Genomic DNA, 26572 nt, shown 5'->3' with positions numbered 1-26572 from the left:
TCTCCTCTTCATCTTCATCTTCCCCATCTGCACCCCCTCTCCCCCTTTCCCCTCTTTATATTCTATCTCCATCCCACCCCCACCCCCATCCCACTTGGCCTGCCACCGGCATGCTTCTCTGTTTTGGCGCGTGAGTGACAGCGTCGCCCGTTATGCGCAAAATTTGACTTTTACCACCACCACCATGACCACCACCATGACCATGACCACCACCACCACCTTCCCTGACTTGCTTCTGCCACTCACTTGATGATGCATTGAACGAGGACAGCGCAGCTGTTCTGGGTCAAGCCGGGCAAGATGTACAAGGCTGGTCGGGTCGACTGTGATGTGCTCATCGACGACGGCTCCGTCTCGCGCCATCATCTCAACCTCCGCGCCACCGAGTCGCCTGTGGCAGAAGACCCACCGTTGCTCACACTGGAGGATGTCTCGCGGTACGGCACGTTCCTGAACAAGCGCCGGGTTCAGTCCCAGGCCGAGACGCTGCTGCAGGACGGCGACGTCATCACGCTTGGCGATGGCGAGACCAAGCTCATCATCGGGTACTCGGCCAAGGGCATGGTCGAGGCCGGCCCGGCACCGGGCTCGCGGCCGACCTCGCATGTCGGCGCTGGCGGTGCTGATCCGTCGCGTGCGGGCCCGTCGCAGATCGAGGTCCTCCGCGCTCGGCGCAACAACCTCGAGAACGGGGCACCGCCGCCGGCGGCAGCGTCCAAGCCCGACGGCCCGTCGCCTTCGGGCTCGACGGTCACTGTCGACGCGGAAGAGTATGAAAAGCTCAAGAAGGACAACGCGTCGATCTACAAGCAGTTCCTAGAGATGGAGAAGCAACACCGTGTCGAGTCCAAGGCCAAGGCCGAGCTTCAGGCCCTCGTTGCCCTGCACAACATTTCGCTCGTTTCCACCAACTCGGACGAGGCCACTACCAAGGACCTCTTCCATGGCATGCTCCACTCGGCTGTCGAGTATCTGGCAGAGAAGAACCCCAAGACAGCGTCGACAGTGGTGGAGGCGCTTGTCGCCCAGCTGCCGGACGCGCTCCGCGAGAACAACACAACCGCGGCCTCGCACACGCTCGAGACGCTGCTCGCCCTCAAGGCTCGGGCCGTCGCCGGCTTTGACGACGCCTTTGTCGCCGGTGCTGGCATCGAGTCGATGCTCGGCCTTCTTGCCGACGCGTCGGCCATTGAGGAGCTCCAGGTCCTCGCCGGCAACATGCTCTCCATCCTTACTGCATCCATCAAGGCGCTGCAGCGGATCCGGGCTTGGCCTGGCCTCGCCGCGCTCCGGGAAACCCACGCCGCTGCCGACGCCAGCGATCCGGTTGCCGTGCTCCTCACCCAGGTCTTTGAGAAGGTCGACAACGGCCCGCGCGATGAGATCTCCGAGTACCTCGAATCGCAGCTTGCCCAGATTGTCGGCCTCTCGCAGGTCAAGGAGCAGATGCGCCGCATGCTCAAGGCCATTCGGCTCAACGAGCGCCGCCGGCTGGCCGGTGTCACCGTCACCGCCAAGGCTGACCATCACATGGTGCTCATTGGCAACCCTGGAACCGGAAAGACCACCGTTGCCCGCCTCCTCGCCGCACTCTTCTTCAAGATTGGCCTCATCTCGCGCGATGTCTTTGTCGAGGTCTCGCGCGAGGACCTCGTCGCCGGCTACATCGGACAGACCGCCATCCAGACCAAGGCCGTCATCCAGCGCGCCGCAGGTGGCGTGCTCTTCATCGACGAGGCCTACCGGCTGAGCTCGGGCGGCAAGAAGGATTTTGGAAAGGAAGCCATCGAGACGCTTATGACCGAGATGACTCGCCAGAACCCTGGCGACGAGCGCATCATCTTTATCTTTGCCGGCTACGCCGACGAGATGACTGAGTTCAAGTCGGTCAACCCCGGCCTCTCGCGCCGCATCTCGTACACCTTTGACTTTGCCGACTACTCGGTGGACGAGCTTGTTCAGATCGTCATCCAGAAGGTCGCCTCCAAGAACTTCAAGCTCGCTCCTGGCGTTGAGACCGAGCTCGCGCCCATCATTTCGTCGGCCTTTTCGCCGACCGAGCGCTCCAAGCACAACGGCGGCCTCTCGTCGCGCCTCGTCGACAATGCTATTGAGCATCTCAACATGCGCCTCGACCTTGACTCGGGCTCTATCGACACACTCGTCACGCTTACCACCGACGACTTTGCCCAGGGCGCCGTCAAGCTCAAGGAGGCCTGGTGGGGATGAGAGCTGCGGCGTTATTGAACTTGTGTACCCTCCTCCTCTCCTCCGCTTGCGTTTGCGTCCTCTTTACTTGGGCGCATTCCAGACAGCTAAGAGTGACGCCACCAGGGCTTCATCGGTCTCGTCGCCGGCGCTGTGCGCGCGAACAAAGGCCCGAATCTCGGCTTCGAGGGCAGGCGGCTCGGGCTCGTAGCACTCGGCTTGCTCCTCCTCCTCAGACCCGGTGGCGGTGTACCATCCCGACGACGAGTATGAGTCGACGTCGATGATTGTTTCCAAGCTTGGCGTGGGGCCGGGCACGCGCAGCGGCGGCAGCACCAGTGGCGCGGGCTTGAGGATGGTCTGCAGCGGCAGCGGCGGGATCTTGATCGGCGCCGAGAGCGCAGGCGCTTCGCAGAGCGGCAGCTCGTCCGCGCGCCTAGCCTTGCCGTGTGATTTCCGGGCGCGGACGCGGCGCTTGACTGCCACGACAATTGCAATGAGATAGAGAATGACAACACCGGCGTTGCTCACAACGACCGTCGCTTCGAGGTAGATCGACGACGACGGCAGGGAGCTCTCGTGGGTCCGCGACGAGAAAATCTGCCCGATGACAAAGGTGAGGAAGAGCTGAACGAGTGTGAGGAGCTCGAGCCGGTTGAGCGGCTGGTAGAGGAACGGCTGGCGGTAGATGTGCATGAAGAGAGCAACGACGAGAGTCATGAAAAACCCGAGCGGCACAATGGGTGACGACGAGGGAATGACCGCGACAACCGCAATGGCCAGCCGGCGGCCCATGATGACAAACTCGTACCACGCCGCGCCTGGGCGGTACCCGGCGTAGAACCACTGGAGCCAGTGGCCGTCGACTTCGACAAGCCCAGCGGCAGCCAGCCGCTCCAGCGTCTTGCTCCGCGCCCGCATCATGGCGAGGAACATGACCGGGACGCCAAGGCCATAGAGAGCAGAGAAGACCGAGCCAACAACGACCAGGTTGACCCAAGTTGTGTTCGACGAGCTGCACTCGATCCACGGCGCGGCCCAAAGGTATTTTCTGCCGTCGGCCGACGACTCGCACGGAAGGACAATGAGCATGCCGACGGTGATCGGCATGTACATGAGGTTGAGGATGGCGAGCATGGACCGGATCCCGCCGTACCGCCAGTGCTGCTCGTCCTTGCCGAGCAAGCCCGAACGGGTGCACCGCGAGATGGAAGCGAGCAGGCCGTAGGCGAGCAGACAAAAGAGGCCCAGACCAGGAACAATGAGTGTCGAAAAGACAAACGATGTCTCCCACGCGGCAGTGCTGGAGACAAGGCAGGTGAGGACGTTGGTCGAGACAGCGGTCCAGCCAAACGAGATCGAAAAGAACGAGAGAATCGACGACGGCCAGAAGAACGCCGACGACCGCGCAAAGATGAGCGCCGAGGTCTGCATGAAAATGAACAGTGACTTGACGAGCGGCGTGAGGACGGCAGACCGCCTGCCGGTCTGGTTGATGGCGTACCACACACAGAAGCTGACCGAGTACGCCACCGCCATGAGCTCGGGCAGGATGCGCGGGCACTTGCGACACCGTCGGCCCTGCGGAAAGTACCCGGCCGAGCATCGCGAGCAGAGTCGGTCCTCATAGCCGACGGCGCACACTGCCGGGTGGGCCCCGGCCGGGTTGCACGACGTTTCGTCCGACGAGAGCCGGTAGCACGGGTCGATGAGCGGGTCGCCCGACGGCGCGGTGCCGACCCGAAAGTAGTTGGGGTTGATGGTTACATTGGCGGCGTACACATCGTACAGCCCAAGGCCGCGTTGGTTGAGCACGACCTGGCCGCCTTCGCAGGTGACGGCCGGCCCGAGGTGGGTGCACGACAAGCAGTCACCGTTCGACCCATGGTAGCCCGGCAGACACTCACAGAGCGAGGCGCCGTAGTAGTGGGCGTCGAGGTCAAGCCGGACCCGCTGGGTCACAGTATCGGTAAGCGTCGGACACCGGTAGTTGAGCTCGACGCTCGGCTGGACCAGTGGATAGTGGGCGATGACGTTGACCGGGAGCGAAATGCCGTCGGGCTCGCGAAGCCCGGGGTTGCCTCGCAGGTCAGCATTGGCGATAGCGTCCTCGGTCATCGGGCTTGCCGAGCCGGTAAAGTTGTTGTTGGAGAGGTCGACCTCGTGGAGGAGCGGCAGGCGCTCAAGCAGGCCGGGAACTGAGCCAACAATGTTGTTGTCGTTGACGTACAGCCGGACGAGGCCTTGAAGGAACGAAGCGTCGACATGCGAGAATACAGTCTGCTGGATCTGGCCGGATAGCTTGTTGTGGGAGAGGTCGATGTACCCGAGCGAGTTGCCATACTTGATGCGGATGAGGTAGTTTGAGACAGCACCGGCGAGATTGTTGTACGACAAGTCGAGGTGGGCGAGCGTGGTGTTGAGGCGCGACCAGGAGCTTGGCAGACTCGAGGAGGAGAACATGTTGTGGGAAGCACTCAACTTGGTGAGGCAAGACACGTGCTCCATGGTGGGCAGCTGGCCGACAAATGCGTTGTTGCTGATGTCGACTTCGCCGATACAGGTCTTACAGTCCGGGAACGATGAGAGTCCATTTGACGAGACGTCGACGATGCCGAGCTTGGCTTTGTTGCAGAGAATGTCGAGATGGCCTTGCAAGTTGTTGTTGTGGACGTCCACAATTTCCAGCGCCGGAAAGCCGGGCGGGAGAGTACCGGAGAGGGAATTGTCAAACGCACGCAGGTTGACGAGGTTGACCATGTTGGTGCCCCAGGAAGGCGGAATGGTGCCAGACAGATTGTTGGAGTGGACGGCGAGGTCTGCGAGCGCAGTCATGTGCTCGAGCTCGCGCGGCAGGGTACCCGAGAGCTTGTTGCGGTTGAGGAGGACGTACGACGCGGCCGACATCTGGCCGAGCTCGGGCGGGATGGTACCAGTGAGGCCTGTCTCGGCGAGGACCAGCCGCTCGATTTTTGTCCATGCACCGAGCTCGGGCGGAATGGTGCCGGTGAGGCCAATCTGGTAAATGAACAGGCCGCGCATGTTGACCAAGTTGCCCCATGTCGGCGAAATGACGCCATGCAAGTGCGGCGCGCTGCCGATGACCACGCGGGTGAGCTGGGTCATTTCGCCGAGGCTAGCCGGGAGCGTACCCGTGATGTTGCAGATGTTGAGCGCAAACTCCTCAAGCGCGCTCCATTCGGAGAGCCAGGTGGGAAACTCAAAGCCGGACATGGGATTGCCGGTCAGCTCGAGCTGGGAGATGGTGGAGCCGACAAACTCACGCGGGATGGACTTGAAGCCACAGAACCGCGCATTGACGTAGCGAAGGCCATTGATGCGGGCAAGGACCGGAGCGAGGACGTCGCCACCAAGGCCCGAGTGAGCAATGTTGATGTAGACGAGCGAGCGCATGCCGATCCACTCGTCGGGAATGCTGCCGACAAAGCCGGCGCCTTGGGCAGTTCCGCCGGTGGCGAGCGAGAGCATAACCAACTTGCTCAGCTTGCCCCACTCAGGCGGAAGGGTGCCGGTGAGAGGGTTCGACGAGTAGACCTTGATGGATGTAAAATAACGATAATTGGGACCGAGCCCTTCGTGGGCGGCAAGGCTCAGCAGTCGCTCGCCGCCTAGGTTGAGCTCCTCGAGCGCCTGCAGAGACTCTCCCCAGCTCACCGGGACAGTACCGCCAATAAGGTTGTCGGACAAGTCGAGGATGCGTAGCTCTGGAAGGTCCCACCCACTCGCCGGAAGCGTGCCGGAGAGCTTGTTGCCGGAGAGCTCGATGGCAACGACATGGGCAGTGCCGGCTGTTACGTTTGTTGAACATGTAACGCCGACAGCTGCGCACGCGTCGCCATCATTCCAACCCCGCGAGTCGGCCCAGGTCGGCCCGTTGGTGGCCTCGTAGAGCGCGTTGAGCGCCGCAAGCTCAGCCGCAGGCACACTTACCGCCGCCGCCGCAACAGCTAAGGCAAAAAGACACAAGAGCGTGCCTGCACCGAGGTGTGGCGGCATGCTGTCGAGTGCGGTCTCGGTCCGAGTGAGACTCTGCAAGCGAGCCCGCCGTGCGGGGCTTTTTCCCTGCCAATCTCAATATTGCCACAACGTGACTGGCAGGAAATATTTTTGCCTACGGCGCGAGCTAACTGTCGCAACCCTCCCTCGCCCCTCCCTCCCTTCCCTCTGATTGCAGTCCTATACGCATGGTTTGAGTTTACACGTGGTCAATGATGTCCTCACCACTGGCCGAGGATGCGAGGAGCAAACGGCGGACGACCGTAACCAAAGCTGGCTGCGGCGTATGACGACGACGCCAGCGAGTACGGCGAGTACGGCGAGTATGGCGAGTACGAGGCCGAGTTGTTAGCCGGCGATGACGCGGTCGAGGCCGGCGAGTACGAGCTGACGGCCGAGTCGGTGGCGAGTGAGGAGAACGAGGAGGACGAGGCAGACGACGCAGGCGCACGCGACGGGGTCGGCTTGCGGAGCGGCGAAAGGCCCGAAGCGTAGCGCTGGTTGATGGCGTCCTGCAGGGCGGCCTTCTGCAGCTCGAGGCGGGCGTCGTACCAGGCGAGGTTGTTTGCCTGCGACGGGGTGAGCGGCGAGGCAGCCGCCCGCGACGGTGTATGGCGCTTAGAGGCTGAGGCAGGGGTGCGGATGCCTGGCGAGCCGGCGACGACAAAGACGTTCTCGTTGTTGGGCGTGGCGGGCGCGGCGGCGGCGCGGGCGGCCATCATGCGGTTGCGCATGGGCGAGCCGCGGAGCGGCGACGACGGGGCGCCAACAAGCTCGGCATGAATGCGCTCCTTGGCGACAACCTGGTGGTAGGCGTCGAGCGCGTTCGAGGCGTCGAGCGCCGACGACTGGCGGCGGACCCGCGAGACCTTGGCCTTGAGGTGCTCAACGTGCGACTCGAGCTTGGCCTTGGCTTCGAGGGCCTCAGAGAGCTCCGCCTTGTGCTCGCTCTGCGCGGCAGCGGCGTCGCGGGCGTACTGCAGCAGGGTGGCGCGCATCGAGTCCATACCAGCCTGGATGACCGCGCGCTCGGTGGCGTAGCGCGAGGTGACCTCGTCGAGCTGGTTGCGGAGCGCCTCGATCATGCGGTCGCGCTTGGAGAGGGCGTGCTCGGTCTTGGCCCGCTCCATGGCAACCTTGATGTGGTGCTTGGCTGACGAGAGGAGCTGGTCGTCCAGCTCGGCGCCCGGCTGATCGGCAAGGGCGGCGTTGCACTGAAGCTCAGCGAGGAGCGCACGGATGTGCGCGGCCTGCGCGGCCTCGGCGGCCTCCTTCTCGTCGAGCGCCTCTTGGAGCATGGTGATCTGTGCCTCCAGCTCAGCAATGGTGGCCGAGGCCTCGTTCTGGGCGGAAGACGCCTGCGACTCGAGGCGGACAATGGCGTTGTCGGCAGACTGAAGCTGGGCCTCAAGGGCGGCAATCTGGGCAACAAGCTCGGTCTCCTTGGCGGCGAGCTGGGCGCGGAGGGCCTCAACTTCGGCGACAGCCTCGGCAGCCTCGGTGGCCTTGATGACCTGGTCGCGAGCCGAGGCGAGGAGCGCGTCGGCGAGCGCATTGTTCTCGTCCTGCAGCTCGCGAGTCATAGACTGGGCCGACTCGGCTGCGGTGGAGGTCTCGGTCAGCTGGCGGGTGTAGACCTGCTCCATGTTGGACTTTTTGAGGCGAAGCACCTCGAGCTGGGTCTGCAGCTCAGTGATTTGCGTCTCGAGACGGACTCGCTGCAGGTCCCAAGCCTGCGACGTCTTGGAGAGCTTGGACTCGAGGGCGGCGACGGTGTCAAGCGCGCGCGAGCGCTCGGTGTAAAGGTCGGCAAGCTGCTCGCGGAGCTCTTTCTCGACTTCGAGATGCTGGCGCTCAAGGTTGCGGTTGCGAGCCTCGAGCTCGTCGGCCTTGCGGGCGAGCTCGGCGTTTTTGGTGCCAAGCTCGGAAACCGTGGACTCCATGCGGGTTTGGAGATCGGCACGCTCGCGCTCGAGGCGCATCTGCTCGACCACGATTTCTAGCTTCTCGCGCTCCTTCTGGCTCTTGACGGTCTCGATCTGCTCTTCAAGCGACGCAATGTTGGCCTGTGCCGTCTGCATGAGCTTGGAGACCGAGCCGGTCATGCCCGAGACCGAGCCGACCCAGCCCTGCTTGGCTTCCATCTCAGCCGTGAGCGAGCGGAGCTCGCGCGACTTGAGGGTCGACTTGAGCTGGGAGACTGTAGCGCGAAGCGAGACAAGCTCTTCGTTGCGGGCAGCGCGCGACTTGCGGCGGTCGGCGAGGTCTTTGCGGGCCTCAAAGAGCTGCGAACGGAGTGAGGTGATTTCGGCCTGGGCCTCGGCCGAGATCGACTCCTGCTCGCGCTTGGACGCGGTCTTGACCTCCTTGGAGAGCTGCGAGACGGCGTCTTCCAGCATTTGCAACTCCATGACCTCGTCGGACGAGGCAAAGTCGAGCGGGGCCTTGCGGAGCGAGGCCGGGCGCGAGCGCAGGCTCTCGCGCATCTTGGTCTTGGACGGCGTAAAGTCAGTGTCGCGGACGGCGGCATGGAGCTTGGACGCGCGCGAGAGAAGATACATGACGTCGTCATCACCATCGCACGCTTCGGCGTCGTCGTCGGACTCACTCTCCTCCTCGGTCTCGTCGACGTCGGCAGGATGGGAGGCGGGCAGGGCGAGGGCGACGTCCTGGAACCGGGTCGAGGCGACCGAATCCGAGTCGAGCGGCTGTTCGAGCGCGCGGCCGCGCATGATCGAGGCCTCAAGGCCAACCGAGTCGTAGCCGTACGACGCCGAGTCTGCGGCCGACGGCGAGGAGGCCATGGACGAGGAGGCCGTCGACGACGAGACATCGGAAGAGGCGTCGGACGCCGGAGAGACAGGCGCCACATTGCGGAAAAACTGGATCTTGTCGGCCTCGCAGCCCTTGTACACAATCGAGTAGTCACCCTCTTCAGGGAGCCGGTTGCTGCGGTCGGGTGTGGCAGCGAGCGCGGCGTCGTCAGACTCGGGCTCTGACTCGGAGCCCGAGTCCGAGTCCGAGGCCGAGGCCGAGGCCGAGCGGGTCAGCGGGGCCGAGTCGTAGAGCTCGGAACGGAGTGCCTCCATCTGGGCGGCAATGGCTCCATGCAGCTCGTCGAGCTCGGCAGGAGCAGCCGTCACAGTGTCGGGCGCAATGACCGAGAGATCACCACCAAACGAGAGCTCAGCCTCGGGCCAAGGCTCGGACTCTGCCTCGGTGGCGCCAAAGACCAGCTCGGAGAGGAAGCCGATAGACCGCTTCGAGTTCATGATGAGCGGCAGGAGAGAGAAGGGGGAGGGGGAAAGAGAGTGAGGGGCAACGGTGTCCGGGTAGGTGGAAGAGGGGGGAGGGGGGAGAGTTGTGTGGTGGGTGGTGCCGAGTGTGTGGGGTGCGGGGGTGGCGGGTGGCGGGTGGCGGTTGGCGGCCGATTTGCAAAAATGTTGAAAATTTGAGTGACCGGGTGAGGCTGAGAGTGTCGACAAGCTTTGTGTGACTGGTGGCGGTGGTGTTGCTGGTGTTGGCTACAGTGGTGATGATGTGACAGTGGAAAGGATGTCGGCAATGGCCGGCGAGACGGTGATGGCGCCCTCGTTGGCGTAGCGGTAGTTGTTCTCGTCGATGTAGCGGAGCGAGTAGCGGTAGTTGACCATGAGGCCGGCCGACTGGCGGAGGCCGCGCGGCGAAGAGTCGCCGAGCCAGTTGATTCGCTCGACGCGGGCGCCGTTGCGGAGATGAAAGTTGGCGACGGGGTCAAGGGCCGAGGCCGCGGGCTCGCCGGCGCGCGGCGGCCGGACCGAGGTCAGATAACGGGCGCAGAGTGGGAGAAGCGTGGCCTGCAGTGCGTCGGCGATGGCGGGCGACTTGTGCCAGTCGGGCGAGGCGAGGTGCGCCATGAGTGCGTCGCCGAGCGAGCGCGGCGCGGCCTCGAGTGTTTCGTCAAGCGTGGCCAGCGCGACGGCACCGAGCGGCGGGAGCATGGCCTCGAGCTCGCCGGCAGCGTGCGAGGAGGCGAGCCACGAAGAAAAGCCCGGGATGGGCGAGAGCGTGGCAAAGTACGCCGGGGACGACGACTCGGCGAGGAGGGCATTGACCACACGCTTGATGAGAAAGTTACCGAGCTCGATCTGGGCCAGTCCAGCCTGGGTTGCTGAGATGGAGTAAAAAATGGCGGTCGACGAGGCCTCTTCGTCGGCGAGGGTAGGGACCTCGGAGAGCACGTCCTGGATCGACGACGCCATGCTGCGGAGGAGCGCGACTTCGACAAAGATGAGCGGCTCATCGGGCATGGCCGGATGGAAAAAGGCGTAGCAGCGACGGCCTGGGCCGAGGCGCTGCTTCAGGTCCTCCCATCCATCCATGCGGTGGACACGCTCGTAGTCCATGATCTTCTCGAGCGTCGATGCCGGCGTGTCCCATGTGATCGACGCGAGGTCGAGGGCACCGACTGCAAACCATGACGAGAGCACCGAGTGCATGTACTTGTCGAGCGCCGCGAGGTCGGCGCGGGTGGCAGCCACCAGGCCGCCGGCCTTCTCCGGCGGTGCGCGGAGGAGCGAGCGGACGTCGCGCCGAAGATCGACAACAAACTTCATCCCACCCGGCTGCTGCCGGAGAAGCGCAAAGAGCCGGTCATAGCCCGGAACCAAGCTCTCGCGCAGCGCACGCTCAGCCTTAAAGTAGCGGTCCTCGCGTGGGCCAGTCCCAGACACGGTCGCCGACCGCCACCCGGTGATGGCGTCGTAGACCCGCGAACCGGACGTGCCGTACTCGCTTGCCAGTGTGGCAAGGAACCACGCCTTGCCTGCCACCCCGTAGCTGTGATACGCCTCGGCGAGCTCGCGCGCCGCCACCTGCGCCTGCAGATCGCCTTTGCGCTCCTCCGGCGCTACCGATGCCACCGCCGCCAGCCGCGTTGCCATCTCGGCTTCATCGGGCGCGCGGCGATCGCTCACCGGCCCACCCTCCCGCTGCCCCGCCCCGGTATCGGCATCCCCTTGTGTACCAGCATCTGCGCCCGCCCGCGCCCGCGCCCTTCCCGCCGTAATGTACGACGACAGCGAGTCCCAGTACCTACGGAAGGCTGACTGGCCGGCCCGGCTTGTCGTCGGCGTCACCCGCACATGGTCCGGCAAGCCGTGCTCTGCCGCACCCACTCCGGCGGCTCCACCCGGTCCACCCACACTCTGCTCGACCACCACCGGCTCGGTCACCTTGTCCTGCTCGCTGCAACCTGCTTCGTCCACACCTTCACCCGCGACAGCCTCTGCTCCACCCCGGGAGCGACGACCACGACCACCAGCCTCGGCCGTAGTGGCCGTAGCGGCTCGAGCAGCCACCGCAGCAAAGGTGGCGCGGCCAGCTAGCGACACCAGACCATGCCAGTGAGCTAGTCTCAACATGGGAGGAAGTGGTGTGGCCATGGCCATGGCCATAGCCATCAATCATCAAGGTGGGGGGAGGCGGTGGAGGAGGTGGTTGGCGGACACTCTGTTGGTGGTCGACTCGAGTCTGGTGATTCTACCTCGCGACTATTACAGCTGCTATCATTGCCATGCCCATGCTGATCACCCCCGCTTGCAGCATGTGTTCATAAACACACTTCCACCCATTTGCTCACAAGCGCTTGTTGTCATCGATCTCCCCCCTCTTGGGTTCGGACGTCCATCTCCCTTACACTCGGTGCGCTTCCCGCCCGCGCCCCCCCCCCCCCCCTCCTCCTCCTGCCAACTCTCCGGCAGCACCTACGACTGGCAGTACAGTCCACTTTACCTCTTCTCTCACACGTGTAGTCATGGCAGCGACCTACCACACGACCCATGCAGCAGCTCTGGACCTTGCGGCCCGGGCCCGGCACATGGCACTTGCCGCCAAGCATGTCGGCAGCCGGGCGGCAACGACGGCGGCAAGGCGCGAGAGCGAGAGCGAGGACGACGGCGCGGGTGCGGTGAGGACTGGGTCGGTGGCATCAGGTGCGAGTGCAACGTCTGGTGAGAACCATCCGGTGCGAAAGGCATTGGAGGAGGTCCGTGCTCGGATTGCGGCGCTGTCGGCGGCGCTGAAGGACGATGCCGCGAGCTTTGCGGCGGCAAAGGGCAAGGAGGTGCTCGCGCCGGCGGTGGCGCCAGGCCTAAAGGATGCATTGGATCCGCTGGCACCGTCGTCGGCGCCGTGGGCGGCGCCGATGGTGATGCAGCTCCTGTTGGAGGCGACACTGCTGCAGCGCGAGCTCGACACCGCCCGCGCCATCCTCGACGCGCCTCCGGACAACCGCGGCAAGCGGCGCTCGCTAGCCGAGACCCGCGTCGCCATGCTCGCCATGCTCGAGGGCCTCGTGGAGGAGCTGGACATCACCGCCAATGTGCTCAATGCCCGGCTCGCCTCCCTCGACGATGAGGTCCTGCTCCAGCGCGGCATCCTTGAGGAACGTCGAGCCGTCGGCCGCGCCCTGCAGGCCCAGCTCGAGGGCAAGATGGCGCTCCTGCCTGAAGGTCTTGGCGGCGTCCTTGACGCGGCGGCTGGCGGCGTGAGCCTCAACGACGACGACGTGGCCGAGCTTGTCCAGCAGCGCGAACTCGATCTCGCCGCCAAGGAGCGCGCCCTCAAGGGCTACACCTCGTGGCTCGGCGAGTCGCTCAAGGACTTTGTGGCCAAGGCCTATCCGCCTGTTGTCCGGCCCGAGGTCGCCGGCTACTGGGACTCGCTCGAAGATACGCTCGCCCAGCTCCTCGCCGCCACCATGGACGACTCGCTCTCGTCGGCCTACATCCCGATCGAGTCCTCCATGTATGAGCCATACATCGAGCTCCTCCTCCGTGCTGGCGCCATCGAGAAGCACCCATCAGACCCGAGCCGCATCCGCCTCGTCCCGTTCCACCAGTGATGTACTCTCCGTCCTCCTCCCTTTGCATCGCGCGGTGCGGCGCCCGCCTGCAACCATAAACTGTCGATCCCTGCCGCGCACTCCCCGCTTTGACCACGACCGACTGCATCACTGGTCTTTCTATTCCCACACCTCCAACTGCTTCCATTTGCTCCGTCCCCTCTTCTCCTCGTCCGCACATGCGCCTCGGCCCAACCTGCGTCTTGGTTCTGAGAACCACGAGCAAATTGCTTGCCAGCGGCTACAAAAGAAGCCCCATTTTCTATCCCGCGCACGCACCCCGGCCCCCCAACCCAGCCCACTCTTGGCAGCATCACTCCGACCATCCCGTCCCGAAACAATGGAGTCTCCCGACAATGGCACCGCCGATGCCACCCGCCGCCTCGCCGCCGCCGAGCAACGGATCGATGAGCTCACGGCACTGGTGAAGCGACTCGAGGCGCAGAACAGCGTGACGACGACAGCGCGCAGCGTGCCGACCCGGCGCGCAAGCTCGAGTTCGGCGTCGGGTGAGGGCTTGGGCACATGCTCGGACTCCTGCTCGTCGGCGCTGACGGCGTCGTCGTTGGACGGCGATGACGAGACTGCGCACTCGGCCGCCAAGTCGCTGCTCGGATCGACGGCGTCGGTGGCCGACGAGGAGGCCGCAGCACCTCGTCCAGTGGCGCGCTCGCCGTATACAGGACGCCCTGTGGCACAGCGCCGTGCGCCAGTGATTCCGCCCGGCATCGCCGCGGTGGTGTTTCAAACGTGTCGTACGTGGCTTTTGTGGCGGTTGTGGCCGCGGTGATCGAGGTCATCGCGCTCGTTGTGGCTCACGCCTCGTACCTCGGCAATGTTCTTATGGTGGCGATGGTGTACTGGTGGCTGGTTCCAGGCCTTGCGGCCTCGTTCTACTTTTTCCGGTACATGCAGAATCGGCCCGACGAGTTTGCCGATCGCATCACCTACCTTGTGGTTGTTGGCGTGCTCTCGCTCGCGCTGGCGACCGCGGTTTGCGTCTCGGGCTTTGTGTGGCCGGTAGTGTGGGACGTGAGCATCAACAACCGGGTGGCATACGACATTTCTGTCGACAACGTCGACGCGTACGGCAACGCCAAGGCGTTCACCTTTACCGATGCGGTACTCCTCACCGAGTTCACCCGCTCGACCGGCGGCGAGCAGCCGATTCTTGTGGCGCCGCTCGTCTCGCGCGCCGCGGTCGACGCCGCCAACGGCACCCGCCCTATCGGCCCGGTCAACGTCTGGGTCGTTGCAAGTAAGTTCTCCGACCTTGCTGTCGACTACAGTGGTGGATACGTGGCGTCAGGCCTAACACGGTCGCGGATCGAGGACGCGGCGCGGGTGGCGGTCGGCACCAGCCAAGGCGCACTCATCGGCCCCACGACCCGCCCGCTTATCCTCAAATGGCGGAATCCCAAGGCGTACGTGACCAAGTTTACCACCATCTTTGTCGCCACCAACGTCGTCTGCTGGTTGCTCTACCTCCTTCTTGCTATCCCGCTCTCCATGGCCATCAACATGGTGCATCCAATCGTGACGACCTGAAGTGGTGGCGATGACGGTTGCGACCGCGACGATAGCAATGATAACACCATCTCCTTCTCCCGTATCCACCCCCCCCTCCCTATTGCACCATGCTATCAAGCAGCCAGTAACGTTGCCTCTGTTCGCCCAAGTCTGTTTTCCCCGACTCGCCTTCATCGTCTCTGTTGGCACAGCAGTTTGCCCGCCAACCCCTCCCCGTCAACCCAAGCCCACATGCCCCACTCCTACCACCCCACCACCCCACTTGCATGCGCAGTACCCTCCGCTCAATCATCATGGCTTCGTTCGACGTTTCCCAGGCCAAGGCCTACTTTGTCCTCGGTATGTATGCGGGTGCGGGTGCGGGTGCTGGGGGGGGGGGGGTGGGGGGGGTATGAGCCCGAGCCAGGCAACCTGGTGGACGGAGGAGCATACACAGACCCACGCACTCTCCCTCCATCCCTCCATCCCTCACTCACTATCTTACTCACTCTCACTCGGCGTGTATTTTATATTGCTGCCATGGTGTGGTAGGCGGCCCCGGTGCGGGCAAGGGCACCCAGTGCGCCAAGCTCGTCGAGGAGTTTGGCTTTACCCATCTGTCGGCGGGCGACCTGCTCCGGGCAGAGCGTGATTCTGGCTCCGAGGCAGCCGAGCTCATCAACGACTACATCAAGAACGGACTCATTGTGCCGATGGAGATCACCATCGGCCTGCTGAAGACCGCCATGGAGTCGGCGGCCAACCCGGCTGGCTACCTCATCGATGGCTTCCCGCGCGCCGTCGACCAGTTTGAGGCCTTTGAGGCCACGGTTGTCCCCGCCCAGTTCTGCCTCTACTTCAAGTGCACCGAGGATGTGCTCGAGCAGCGCCTGCTGGAGCGCGGCAAGACGTCCGGCCGCGTCGACGACAACATCGAGGCCATCAAGAAGCGCTTCCGCGTCTTCCACGAGACCTCCATGCCGTCATCGACGCCCTCAAGGCCCAGTCCCGCTGCCACGAGATCGACTCGACCCGGACCGTCGACGAGGTCTTTGCTGACGTCCGCGCCAAGTTTGCCTCGACCTCGGCGTAGGTCTGCTCGCCCGTTTCACTGGGGTGCTAAACTGCCTTGGTCTGTGAGATACTGTGTCATTTACCCGGGAGTGACGCCATGTGGGACAGGCGCAGAGCTACGAGATGACGCACGACGACTTGGACGTGTTCTGCTCGGCAAATTCGACGCGGGCGGCCTCCTGGTCCGGCGCAGGGATCGATGCCAGTTCACCGTTGTCCTCCCAGCGGACAAGCTCGTAAATGACGCCGTCGCGCTCCTCATAGCTCTCGATGCGTGCGGCGACGAGGTCGTTGCTGCCAGCCGGCGGCTCGGAGAGCGACTTGGCCTTCTTGGAGCTGCGGCCCTTGGCGGCGGACTTCTTTTCGTCGTCATCGACAGTAGCGGCACGGGCCGACCGCTTGCGCTTGTTGGCCGACTTGGCGGGTTTCTCACTGGTGGCATCGGCGTCCGCCTTGCGCGACGCCGACCGGCGGGACGACCGGGTCGACGCCTTCTTGGGCGCAGCCTTCTTCTTGGACGCGGCCTTCTTGGGCGCAGCCTTCTTGGATGCAGCCTTCTTCTTCTTGGACGCGGCCTTCTTGGTCTTTTCGGGCTCTGCAGCGGCCTTTGCCGCCTGTGCGCGCGGCGTGGCCTTTGACCTGCGCGACGACGCGCGAGTCGGCGCCGGCGACGCAGCTTTGCCCTTCTTGGCCGACGCCTTGCTCTTAGCCGGGCTCTTCTTGGCCGAGCTCTTCTTCTTGGTCGAGCTCTTGGTCGATGCCTTCCGCGATGACTTCTTCTCGTACGGACTCGCCTGCTCCACCTCCCAGAACTTGGCCGTCGTCGGCTCTGTCTTGGACGACGCCTTTGTCTTTCTCGAGACCACTGCGCCCCAAAGCACCCATCACCCATGAGCCACCCCTCCCACCCTTCCCCACACCCACCCTTCCCTTCCCTTCCCTTCCCTTCCCTTTCCCCTCCCTTCCCTTCTTCCCTCCACTGCCACCTGCCTCCCGCCACCTGCCACCCGCCTTCTCGCCTTCCTTCATACGGCCGGTAGCAGCAACGGCGACAGGGAGAGCGAGGGCGGAGACAGCCAGCACAGCCGAGCCACCACAGAGAGAGAGAGAGAGAGAGAAAGAGAGAGGGAGAGAGACCAGCCGACATTCTCCCACCTCCACCTCCATCCACAACATCCTCTATCCCCACTACACATGTCTACGTACTCTGCCAGAGTGTCAGTGGAGTGTGTCACCCCCTCCCTCCACTCAGCCTCCTGCCTCGTGGTCGGTCTGCCGCATGGCGAATGGCGCCATTCGCCCATGGCCAGACCAGAACGGCCAGACCACACCCGGTTGGCCAGTCACTCGCCCATCACCCGCACCGACAGCAGACAGCGACTCGACTCATCGCCAATGTCCACCCCCACGATCCACCTCCCACAGGCGCCCCCCCCCCCCTCCCCACTATGGTCGGCCTCAGTCGAGATGCACAACTACTGGCTGGGGCTTGCCTCCTGCGCCTGGCCCTCGCCCTCACCCTTGCTACCTACTTTGCGCCTGACGAGTACTGGCAGGGACCAGAGGTGGCCCATGCCCTGGTCTTTGGCTACGGACACACCACCTGGGAGTGGTCCACTGCCCGCCTGCGCTCGCATCTGCACCCAGCCATCTTTGCTGCTCTCTACGCGCTGCTCGCCGCCATCGGTGCAGACACTCCCGCCGCAGTCATTTATGCTCCGCGACTGCTCCAAGCCCTTGTTCAGGCCGCAACTGATGTGCTCGTTGTCCGCCTCGTCATCGCCCGCCTCCCGCGCGGCAAGCTTGTCTTCCCCGCTGCTGCCGCAGTCCAGCTGGGATCATGGTACGCTGCCTTTTGCGGGACGCGAACTCTCTCGTCGACGATGGCCGCGCTCCCGGTCGCTGCCGCCCTCCTTGCTTGGCCGGCGTCCGGGAGCAGCGCATCGCTCCTCGCTGCTGACCCAGCCTCGCTCCCACAAGCCGATCGGGCTACGCTTCGCCGCTGTATCCTCCAAAGCGCCGGGTGCATGGCCGCCGCCGTTGCGCTCCGCCCCACTGCCGCCGTCATCTTTGCCGCGCTCTACACTGCCACTCTCGTCCAAGTCGCCGCAGCCGCAGGCGGCCGTGGCCTCTTCTCCTCTGCGCTCGCGCACTACACACTGAGTGTACTGCTGCCCGCCGCGTTGGGAGCCGTGGCACTGCTTGTGGCCATTGACTCTGCGCTCTACTGCGCGTGGACCCTTGCACCGCTCAACTTTGTCTCGTTCAACCTCGCTCACTCGGTGGCCGCCTTCTACGGCACTCATCCGTGGCACTGGTACCTGACTGCCGGTGTGCCCGAGCTACTCGGACCGGCGCTCGTTCTCTTTCTCGCTTCGTGGCTCTGCGGCCCGGTGGCGGGCGCTGCCGCCGCGCTCCGCCAGCTGGATGTCGTCCTGGCAGCCGCGCTTGGTGTCTACTCGCTGCTTGGCCACAAAGAGTCCCGCTTTCTGTATCCACTCCTCGCCGTCTTTCACGTCCGCACCACCGCCGGGGCCATCGGCCTCTACTCGGCGGCAGTCGCTGGCGCCACCCGCACCAAGCGCTGGGCAGCAGCGTCGCTCATCGGCCTTGTGGCGATCGCTGCTGTCGTCCTCACCGCATACACCTGCTTTGTTCACCAGCGTGGCGCCATCGATGTCATGTGGGACATCCAGGCCCGCGCTCACGGGCCACACCCGCCGCCGTCGGTCACCTTTCTCACCCCTTGCCACGCCACCCCGTTCCACTCGTTTGTCCACGCACCCAATCTCACGCTTCGGTTCCTCGACTGTTCGCCGCCATTTGCCGAAGACGCCTATCGCACCCGTGGTGTCCTCGACTTTGCCTCCTACGTCGACGAAGCCGAGGCCTTTGCCTTGGATCCCGCACATTGGCTCGAGCAACACGGCGACAGCATTGATGACTCCCCCGGCGCACTCGTTGTCGCCTTTGCATCGATCGAGCCGCACATCCGCCCATGGCTCGACTCGGCGAGCTACGTCGAGTCTGCTCGCCACTTTCATGCTCATCTCGCAGTTGACCGCGGCGTTCAATCCGAGCTCGTTGTGTGGAAGCGCTCTGCCACCTAAACCACCAAAGCGAGGCGGTAGACATCGTCACTCGCTCCTCCGGCCACTGCGGCGTCCTGCGCCGCCCGCAGGAGGGAAGGCAACGTGTTCTTCCTGGGCAGCGGCTCGCTCGCGAGGAACACGAACAACTGCGCAAGGACTGCGGCTTGCGACGCCAACGCCACGTCGCCGAGCGGCGCGATCACCACACGGGCGGCTTTAGACAAGAGTGCCCGCACCACGCACGGCCTCTCCATCACTCTTGTGAGGCCAAACCCGTGTCGCGAGACCAGTGCGGCAAGCTGCGCAGTCCTGTTCTTGGTCAGACCGCTGATGAGCTCGGGGAAGAGCTTCATCTCGGTCGCGCCCTGGGGACCGTCACACGGCAGCACCACTGTTGGCTCCGGCCTCTGACCACTGATGTCCTCGAGGTTGAGCTGGATGACACCAGTTATGGTTTGTTTCGACTCGGACGGTTCCAGCAAGGGAGGCTTGCCGAGCTCGGCCACACTCCCACCATACATGCTTGCCACTGCCAGTAGCGTGCCGAGAACCGTCTCGTCCGCCTCGCCTGCGACCAATGCCGGCGTCACTAGCGGCGTCTTGCGCTTGCCCTTCTTGATATCGAGCTGCGGCGTGGTCGCGTAGAATACTGACGCTACACGATCGATGAGCCGACCCGACTCGGTGGGTACGGCGTGGAGCGGGTGTTCGCCGAGCCAGCCATCCGGCACCAGGACAACCCGCGACCTGCTCGTCCCACCCACGTCAGCCACCAGCTGCCACACTTCTTCCAAAAAGACACCGAGCTCGGCTTGACGAGCCTCCGGCTCGATCTCGGCCCGTGCCAGACACGGCTCTCCAGAACCAGCCCAGACTGCAGCAAGCAGCACGTCCTCGGCAAAGTGCTGCATCTCGGGTACTGTCGAAGGGCCCAAGACACCAAACTGGACTACAATACCCGAGCCTGCGGACTTGCTCATGCGGCCGACGTCGACCTTGCGCAAAAATGCCATGCGGCCGCGCTGGCTCACCGCCGTCTGCCGCGCAGCCTCACGATCAGCCATAAGAAGTTGCGAGGCGCGCCACGGGGCGTCGAGTTGGCGTAGCGGGCGAAAATGGAGCCGCAACCCGTAGCCCGAGGTATGATCCGGGCAGACGTGGGTCTCGTTGTTGGCCACAGCTTCCATCCAGTCGCTCATCGCCGCGGCCTCGAGCGCAGTCAGAGCCTCGAGCGCGTTGGCAACTTGGCGCGACGAGACCGGAATGACATAGTCGCGGAGAAAGGCGGCCGCCACCAGCCACATCCGCACAATGCCTGGCTGGCCAGCGCGGACAGTGGCGACCACATCCAGCTCGGGAAGAAGCTCATGGGCGCGTTCGCAGTCGTCGTTGTAGGCAGCAACCATGGCAGCCGCGACAGAGATGCGAAGACGATCCCATTTCGAGAGCGAAGCGTTGTCTGCAGCAGATGCAACGGCCTTGGCCATCATGGAATGCGCAATGGCGCTGCCGTCGTCGTCGCTCAACCGGCTCGCAGACTCGCCAAGAGTATCGGGTCGAAGGCCAGTGAGAAAAGCGACAAACGGCGAGGCGTCGCGAGCCAACAGTTCCTCGACCGTGGCAAGCAGGCATGCCGGTTCAAGAGAAGCAAAGTACTCGCCCATGCCGGCGGTGGCCACGACATCAAACTGGGCAAGGTCAGCGCTGGCGACATCAACGTTTCTGACGACGCATGCCGCACGCTTCAGCCACGTCTCCGGCTCGTGCTCGCCGAGATGGTCACCACCGATCATCGACTCGAGCGAAGACACGGCCATTGCTGCGGCAGCGAACTGGAGCCGAGCGGCCGGAGAGCACATTCTCTCTTTCAGAATACCACAGCCAGTGTTGATGATCTTACAGGCCAGCACATACACCTTGGGGTCAGGCACAGAGGTCAGCATCTGGGTCGAGTTGTGGCACATGTTGAGCAGGAACACATCGAGCTGCGCCGTCAAAGCCGCTACCATCGACGATGCGCTCTCCAAGACTGGCGCGCGGGGCACCAATTCTGGTGTCATGAACCGCATGCACGTCTGGAACGCAGCAACTCCACATTGCATCAACGTCACGCAGAGTACCGCCGGTGGCGGCGCAGACCAAACTCGCGCGTAGTTCTTTGCGATCCGAAAGAGCGCGTCATGTGCAAGGAACATGGTGCCAGCAGCTGAAGGGGGGGCATAGCAGGCACTGGACTCGACAGCGAGAAAGTGGGCGAGCTTCAGAGTAAACTTCGAGCCACGTCCGTTGGTGCGGGGAGCCAGCACGATCTCATCGATGGCGCCGCCCATGTCGGCGTCGAACAAGCGCATGAGCCCAGATGCAGCAGCAGCAAAACTGAGAGAAGTTCCGTACTTCAGCGCAAGGTCCAGAAGAGCTTCAACCGTGGACACCATACTCGCCGGCGAGTCCTGCGTCTCGAGCTCAATGATGCAGCGGAACAGGCTCAGCTCGTTGAAAAGAAAAGTATCCCCTTCAGCCTCCGCCTCAGCCCCTGCATCTCCGAGCACTTTCACAAGCTTGCGGAGATCAGCCAGGGCTTCAGCGCCGCCGCTGCGCTGGTAAAGCCACGCAAGTTGTGCGTAGACAACCACTGCCATGAGGTCGTCTACATCATTGATTTCGTCCTTGTCCTTCATGGCCAGGGCGCCACTAATAAACTTGCCTTCCAGATCAGACGGGTGGAGACAGTCCAGAAAGGCCTTGGTAATCATGCTGGTTGCCGAGCACTTGGACAGGTCAATCACCTTGAGGACCATCTCCGGATTGTTGGCCATGAGCCCGAGAATTTCGAGCTTGCTTACGGGGGGGGGGATGTTTCCCATGTAGTCCACAATATCAGTCTTCATAAGATCAACCCATGAGGCAGAAGAGAGATACATGCGAGTCGATTGGCCCGAGTACACCGGCTTCGAAGGAGTGAAATGGAGAAGGGGTTTGATCTCGTCCAGGCAATAGGCCGAGCACGTGTAGTGCGTCGACTGCTCTTGGTCCGCAGTCAGCGACATGCCTGCCAGGCACAGGAGATTTCCGCACGGCTTCACCGAGACGACCCTGCTGTTCGAACAGCCCATCGTCGGAGAGCTGTCGGGGCGAAAGGCGGCGGGCGGCTCGAGCGCGAGCTTAGATGCCGCCGGTGAGTTGTGGTTGTGGCGTTGTGCGTAATGATGTATGAGCGCTTCCCCCAATGGAGTCTGCATCTTCCATCGGCCTCCGCTGCCAGCGTCGAACGGCTCAACTCGGTGGCGACAGACATGATGACAAGAGCTGGCGCTTTGGGTAGGAGCTGGTGCCGGAGCTCGGTGGCTTGAGGAGAAGATGAGGGCAGACGAGCAGACGACAAGGGGACCGACGTCAGCTGCAGAACGAGAAAAGGTTGATGTGCGGTCACGTGATCGAGAAGTGTGGCGAGTTGTGGCCTATGCTGTGGCACTCGCCGCACGTGCCCGTGCCGGTGTCTCGGGTGCGACACAGTACCGTCTGCGACCTTTTTGGCATTCTTCAACGCACCAGCTTGACGATACGAGAAGATGTGCATTCCATGAGATGACGCGCACTGCTTGGTTGCAGGTGTTAGAGTATGGGCAGTGCTACGCGCGGGCCAAGAACCGACTACTCGCGCAGCACATACAGGAGGCTGTGTGATGAGCATCTGTCCACCGATGGAGCGAGGGCAGTTGATCTGCTCGGGCGCCATCAGCAACGCGACATGGAGTTTGGGGAATGTGCACTCCCCATTGGTGTTGATGGAAAGGCTCTACTCGTTGATAAATACCTGTTGGCCTTGCCATTGCTGTTCCATCGATTGGAGTGAGTGTGACGCTAAACGTGTTGGTGTCTCCCCGCTGCTGCCTCGCTCGCCGAAGCGCTTTCGATAGCAGTTTTTGCGGGAGGGCTGGGCCACTCCACTTGCCACCATGTCGGAGGATATCGGTACGTTGTCTGTGGGAGCAGATGTGGAGGGGTGTAGGACTTGTGAGCGTGAGCGGGGTAGAAGATAGCTGGAAATCCAGCCAGCCACCCAGAGACAAAGAGAGAGAGAGAGAGAATGTGTGTGTGTATGTCTGTGTGTGAGGAAGGGCATACTTGTTAGAGGTGGCGTTGGCATGTCGCTCGCACTCGCCGGCGGTTGTTCGGTGGCCAGTTTGCAGCGTGACCCGCAGCTACCCATGGCTGGAACAGCGGCGCATGGGGTAGGAAGAGTGCGGGAGAAGAGAGGCAGGGACTCACGGCACTTGGTATGGCTTGGTGGGCAATGGAGGGGGACAGACAAGCATGTGTTGCGCAAGTACAGCGTAGTCCAGAAGCTCGGAAAAGGGGTACGTTGGCTGACATCGCTGGATGGCCGTCATGCGCCTGAATTTGTGGCGTTTGGCTGGCTGAGCCCGTGAGGAGAGGAGAGAGAGAGAGAGGGGGGGGGGGGGTGGGAGGAGACGCAAAAAGGGGGGGCGGGGGGCGGTCAGCGTATGTAAGACTGACGGGACATGGGCATGGCATGTGGTGCGGGTAGGCGTACGGGATTGTGTGGAAGGTGGTGGACCGTAAGACGAAGAAAACGCTTGCGCTGAAGAAGATCTTTGACGCCTTCCAGAACTCGACGGACGCGCAGCGGACTTTCCGGGAGATCATGTTCCTGCAACAGCTCAGCGGGCATGAGAACATCATCCGGCTGACGAACGTGCTCAAGGCGGACAACGATCGCGACATCTACCTTGTGTTTGACTACATGGAGACGGACTTGCACGCCGTCATCCGTGCCAACATTCTCGAGCCGATCCACAAGCAGTATCTTATGTACCAGCTGCTGAAGGCGCTCAAGTACATGCACTCTGGCAACGTCATTCACCGCGACATGAAACCGTCGAACCTCCTCCTCAACTCAGAGTGCGCGCTCAAAGTGGCCGACTTTGGGCTCGCGCGGTCTGTGGCGACGCCCGAGTCCGAGGGCGTGACGCAGCACGTGTGACGGTGTATGTGGCGACGCGGTGGTACCGTGCGCCAGAGATCCTGCTCGGGTCGTCAATGTACACGTCTGGGGTCGACATGTGGTCGCTGGGGTGCATCCTCGGCGAGCTACTCGGCGGCAAGCCGCTGTTCCCGGGTTCGTCGACGATGAACCAGCTGACGAAGATTGTGGAGGTCATCGGACGGCCGACGCAGGAGGACCTCGACGCCATCGACTCGCCATTTGCGCGGACGATGCTTGACCGGCTCCCGCCTGTGCCACAGAAGACACTGGCGGACATCTTTCCGCGTGCGCCGTACGAGGCGCTCGATCTCATGCGGCGGCTGCTGCAGTTCAACCCCAACGCGCGCATTTCTGCCGAGAACGCACTCAAGCACCCGTACGTGGCCGGCTTCCACAACGAGGCCGACGAGCCGACGCTCGATCACAACATCGTTATTCCCATCGACGACAACACCAAGTACTCGATCCAGGAGTACCGCGACAAGCTGTACAAGGAGATCACCAAGGCCAAGAAGCGAACGGCCGGCTCGTCGTCGTCACGGCCGGACGGAGCGTCGGCGTCGTCGTCGTCGTCGCGCCACAAGTCGTCGCGCCACAAGGGTAAGGAGAAGGCCAAGGACAAGGATAAGGCCAAGGACAAGGACAAGTCCAAGTCCAAGGACAAGTCCAAGTCCAAGGACAAGGACAAAGACAAGTCGCGTCGGCGCGACACCCACGACGCCCCGCCGCCCTCGACCGATGACAAGCGCAAGCGTCGCAAGTCCAAAGGCAAGTAGCAGCCGTCGACCTCAGTAAAGGTCTTTCGATTTAGTGGTCTTCCGATGCGTGTTCCCTCAACGAGTTATCGACTTCTCTCGCGCGCCGCTAGCCGTAGCCTTGGCTGTCGGAGTGATCTCGCTCCATGCTGAGCTGATACAGATGATTGGGTATGGGCTGGAGCCGCCATCGCTACTCGCTCTCGCCGACGGAAAGGCGGCCCAGCCGCATGCTCAGGCATGGGTTGGGAGGGAGAACGTACACACCAGTTTCAATATTGAGCGATTCCACGTGGAGCACAGTGTGTGTTTGGGCGATCCAACAAACGCGCGCGCGGCATGCTTGGTTGCGAGTGACGGTCGGGTATGCCTCGTTCTGTTCTCGCTCGCCAAACCTGAGTTCTCGCCGATGGCATACGGGGGCAGACTGCTCGCGCCACTGCACTGCCAAGTGATGCCAAGCTGCTCCATGGTGAAGATGTACCATCGAGGATCAAGTTAATCTTTTGGATCAAAGCGTGACTAGCTACAAGATGGTGTATTTGTACTCGTCCGCCGATGGGCCATCCCAGACCGAGGGAACTGGGGCCAGCGTCGGCGGCGGGAAGCGCCCGCCTAGGCCCAGGGCGAAGCCGATCTTGAAGAAACTGGCCGCGATGGGGAGCGGGAGGTAGTTGTCGGCATCCGGGCCGGCCGAAAGGTCATGCACCACCACGACTTGGCCGCCCCGCATTCGCGCCAGCGTGATGTAAATGCCCGAGCTGTTGAGCGGATCAAGATGACCAAAGACACGCTCAGGGTAGATGTAGATGAGCACTGTGTCTGGCCTCGCGTACATCATGTTGATCATGCCCGCACCCGAGACGCCAATGACGACGGTGGCCCGACGAACTGCAGCCGCGACCTCCACGACAGACATCGCCGCAAAGTCAACAGCTTCAACCGAGACTCCGGAGCTCTCGAGCCAGGCCACCATTGCGTCCTCAATACCCGGACCCCACTTGCGCCCATGCGAAGCACCTCGACGCGAGATAATGAGCACGCGATGCTCGGTGCGCGGCTCGACCAATCGCTCCAGATCAAGAACTGCGAGACCTGACTGCGATCCGAGCGTCGTCGCCTAGCGCAGGATCGAGTGGCTCACCGGTTACGACGTAATAGTACCAGCGCGAAAAGTACGAGAGCAGTTTCGTCGACTTGAGTGTGAAGCGAGCGCCAGCGTTGAGATCAAGCGCAGTGGCGGGACCGGCAACCACCCGCGCATAGCAGTGCGATGGATCCGGCTCTGCGATGACCTCGTCGGCCAGATGTGCGAGCAGCCCGCGAAGGCTTGGTCCGGCGGAATGACTCGGGCTTGTGGAGACCCTGTAGGCGACGATGACCTTAGTCGTGTTGACCCGACAGACCTCGGGCCAGCTGTCGTCACATTGCAACAATGACGGATCGTCGAGCTCGTAGAGCGTGCCGAAAGTTCGCATAAAGCCGTTGTGAAAGTCGTGCCAGAAAGCGTCGGTCCAGGGGTCAAGGGCCACGTAGAGAGTGTGGTCGTCCGGGACGGTGCACGATGGGCTGGAAAAGCCGACGTCGACGCAGAGGCCCTCACCCCATTCCACAATCCCGACCTTGCCCAAGCGCTGCGAAGCGGGATTGCTTGCGTTGGTCGCTGACAGCGGCGGCTGGGCGTTGATTGTCACAGTCGCGCCCGTACAGTCCGACGAGGTCGCGAGTGAAGCGCCTACATTGAATGCGAGGCATGCTGCCGTATTTTCATGGATGAGGTGCGGGATCTCCTCCGGGACCACCACAGCGCAGCACGAAACTGGCTCGCCAGCAGTCTCGATTACTGAGCGGGTGATGCTGACTCCTGCAAACCCAGTGTAGCTGAGCAGCTCGCCAATATCATGTGTGCCGAGCTCGCCGACCATCGGGAGGGCAAGAGAGCATGTGGCAGCCGGAGCGCGAAACATGGTGTGCGGGGTGACGTCTGAGAAAGTAAAGCGAGAGATATTGATTGGCACAAAAGGTG

The 26572-nt window shown here is 63.0% G+C and overlaps 13 protein-coding genes across 13 annotated transcripts in view; 7 read left to right on the top strand and 6 right to left on the bottom strand.

Annotated features, from left to right (window-relative positions):
- AMSG_03493 (stage V sporulation protein K) overlaps window positions 1–2267 on the top strand; it is a 2816-nt gene extending 549 nt beyond the window's left edge. The window contains exon 2 of the mRNA XM_013904395.1: window positions 272–2267. Within this exon, the coding sequence (XP_013759849.1) occupies window positions 272–2229 (1958 nt within the window). The 3' untranslated portion in view covers window positions 2230–2267. The remainder of the gene's footprint in view (window positions 1–271) is intronic.
- An 8-nt stretch (window positions 2268–2275) lies between these two features.
- Window positions 2276–6225, bottom strand: AMSG_03492 (leucine Rich Repeat family protein; the record flags this gene model as incomplete). Its single annotated transcript, XM_013904394.1, has 1 exon — window positions 2276–6225. One exon carries the CDS (start codon window positions 6223–6225, stop codon window positions 2293–2295), a length of 3933 nt encoding a protein of 1310 aa, XP_013759848.1. The 3' UTR covers window positions 2276–2292.
- A 221-nt stretch (window positions 6226–6446) lies between these two features.
- On the bottom strand, window positions 6447–9497 carry AMSG_03491 (uncharacterized protein; the record flags this gene model as incomplete). The annotated part of the gene is made up of 1 exon (XM_013904393.1): window positions 6447–9497. One exon carries the CDS (start codon window positions 9495–9497, stop codon window positions 6447–6449), a length of 3051 nt encoding a protein of 1016 aa, XP_013759847.1.
- Window positions 9498–9749: 252 nt separating this feature from the next.
- On the bottom strand, window positions 9750–11295 carry AMSG_03490 (malonyl-CoA decarboxylase; the record flags this gene model as incomplete). The annotated part of the gene is made up of 1 exon (XM_013904392.1): window positions 9750–11295. The coding sequence occupies exon 1, from the start codon at window positions 11145–11147 to the stop codon at window positions 9750–9752; it is 1398 nt and encodes a 465-aa protein (XP_013759846.1). The 5' UTR covers window positions 11148–11295.
- Window positions 11296–12019: 724 nt separating this feature from the next.
- Window positions 12020–13182, top strand: AMSG_03489 (uncharacterized protein; the record flags this gene model as incomplete). The annotated part of the gene is made up of 1 exon (XM_013904391.1): window positions 12020–13182. One exon carries the CDS (start codon window positions 12020–12022, stop codon window positions 13106–13108), a length of 1089 nt encoding a protein of 362 aa, XP_013759845.1. The 3' UTR covers window positions 13109–13182.
- A 266-nt stretch (window positions 13183–13448) lies between these two features.
- Window positions 13449–14718, top strand: AMSG_03488 (uncharacterized protein; the record flags this gene model as incomplete). Its single annotated transcript, XM_013904390.1, has 2 exons — window positions 13449–13764; window positions 13809–14718. 2 exons carry the CDS (start codon window positions 13449–13451, stop codon window positions 14654–14656), a joined length of 1164 nt encoding a protein of 387 aa, XP_013759844.1. The 3' UTR covers window positions 14657–14718.
- A 186-nt stretch (window positions 14719–14904) lies between these two features.
- On the top strand, window positions 14905–15710 carry AMSG_03487 (adenylate kinase isoenzyme 1; the record flags this gene model as incomplete). The annotated part of the gene is made up of 3 exons (XM_013904389.1): window positions 14905–14977; window positions 15170–15576; window positions 15618–15710. 3 exons carry the CDS (start codon window positions 14905–14907, stop codon window positions 15708–15710), a joined length of 573 nt encoding a protein of 190 aa, XP_013759843.1.
- Window positions 15711–15750: 40 nt separating this feature from the next.
- AMSG_03486 (uncharacterized protein) lies at window positions 15751–16838 on the bottom strand (the record flags this gene model as incomplete). The annotated part of the gene is made up of 2 exons (XM_013904388.1): window positions 15751–16556; window positions 16829–16838. 2 exons carry the CDS (start codon window positions 16836–16838, stop codon window positions 15808–15810), a joined length of 759 nt encoding a protein of 252 aa, XP_013759842.1. The 3' UTR covers window positions 15751–15807.
- A 301-nt stretch (window positions 16839–17139) lies between these two features.
- On the top strand, window positions 17140–18801 carry AMSG_03485 (GPI mannosyltransferase 3; the record flags this gene model as incomplete). The annotated part of the gene is made up of 1 exon (XM_013904387.1): window positions 17140–18801. One exon carries the CDS (start codon window positions 17140–17142, stop codon window positions 18799–18801), a length of 1662 nt encoding a protein of 553 aa, XP_013759841.1.
- Window positions 18802–18828: 27 nt separating this feature from the next.
- On the bottom strand, window positions 18829–21599 carry AMSG_03484 (uncharacterized protein; the record flags this gene model as incomplete). Its single annotated transcript, XM_013904386.1, has 2 exons — window positions 18829–18847; window positions 18886–21599. 2 exons carry the CDS (start codon window positions 21597–21599, stop codon window positions 18829–18831), a joined length of 2733 nt encoding a protein of 910 aa, XP_013759840.1.
- Window positions 21600–22730: 1131 nt separating this feature from the next.
- AMSG_03483 (uncharacterized protein) lies at window positions 22731–23788 on the top strand (the record flags this gene model as incomplete). The annotated part of the gene is made up of 3 exons (XM_013904385.1): window positions 22731–22755; window positions 23092–23141; window positions 23333–23788. The coding sequence occupies exons 1-3, from the start codon at window positions 22740–22742 to the stop codon at window positions 23786–23788; spliced, it is 522 nt and encodes a 173-aa protein (XP_013759839.1). The 5' UTR covers window positions 22731–22739.
- Window positions 23789–23844: 56 nt separating this feature from the next.
- On the top strand, window positions 23845–24567 carry AMSG_03482 (mitogen-activated protein kinase 2; the record flags this gene model as incomplete). The annotated part of the gene is made up of 1 exon (XM_013904384.1): window positions 23845–24567. The coding sequence occupies one exon, from the start codon at window positions 23845–23847 to the stop codon at window positions 24565–24567; it is 723 nt and encodes a 240-aa protein (XP_013759838.1).
- A 505-nt stretch (window positions 24568–25072) lies between these two features.
- On the bottom strand, window positions 25073–26513 carry AMSG_03481 (uncharacterized protein; the record flags this gene model as incomplete). Its single annotated transcript, XM_013904383.1, has 2 exons — window positions 25073–25666; window positions 25698–26513. The coding sequence occupies 2 exons, from the start codon at window positions 26511–26513 to the stop codon at window positions 25073–25075; spliced, it is 1410 nt and encodes a 469-aa protein (XP_013759837.1).
- Window positions 26514–26572: the final 59 nt, after the last annotated feature.

This window comes from Thecamonas trahens (genome assembly GCF_000142905.1).
Source record: "Thecamonas trahens ATCC 50062 unplaced genomic scaffold supercont1.13, whole genome shotgun sequence".
Taxonomy (NCBI): Eukaryota; order Apusomonadida; family Apusomonadidae; genus Thecamonas; species Thecamonas trahens.
Note: the sequence above shows the minus strand (reverse complement) of the source record. Positions and strands in the feature narration are given on the sequence as shown.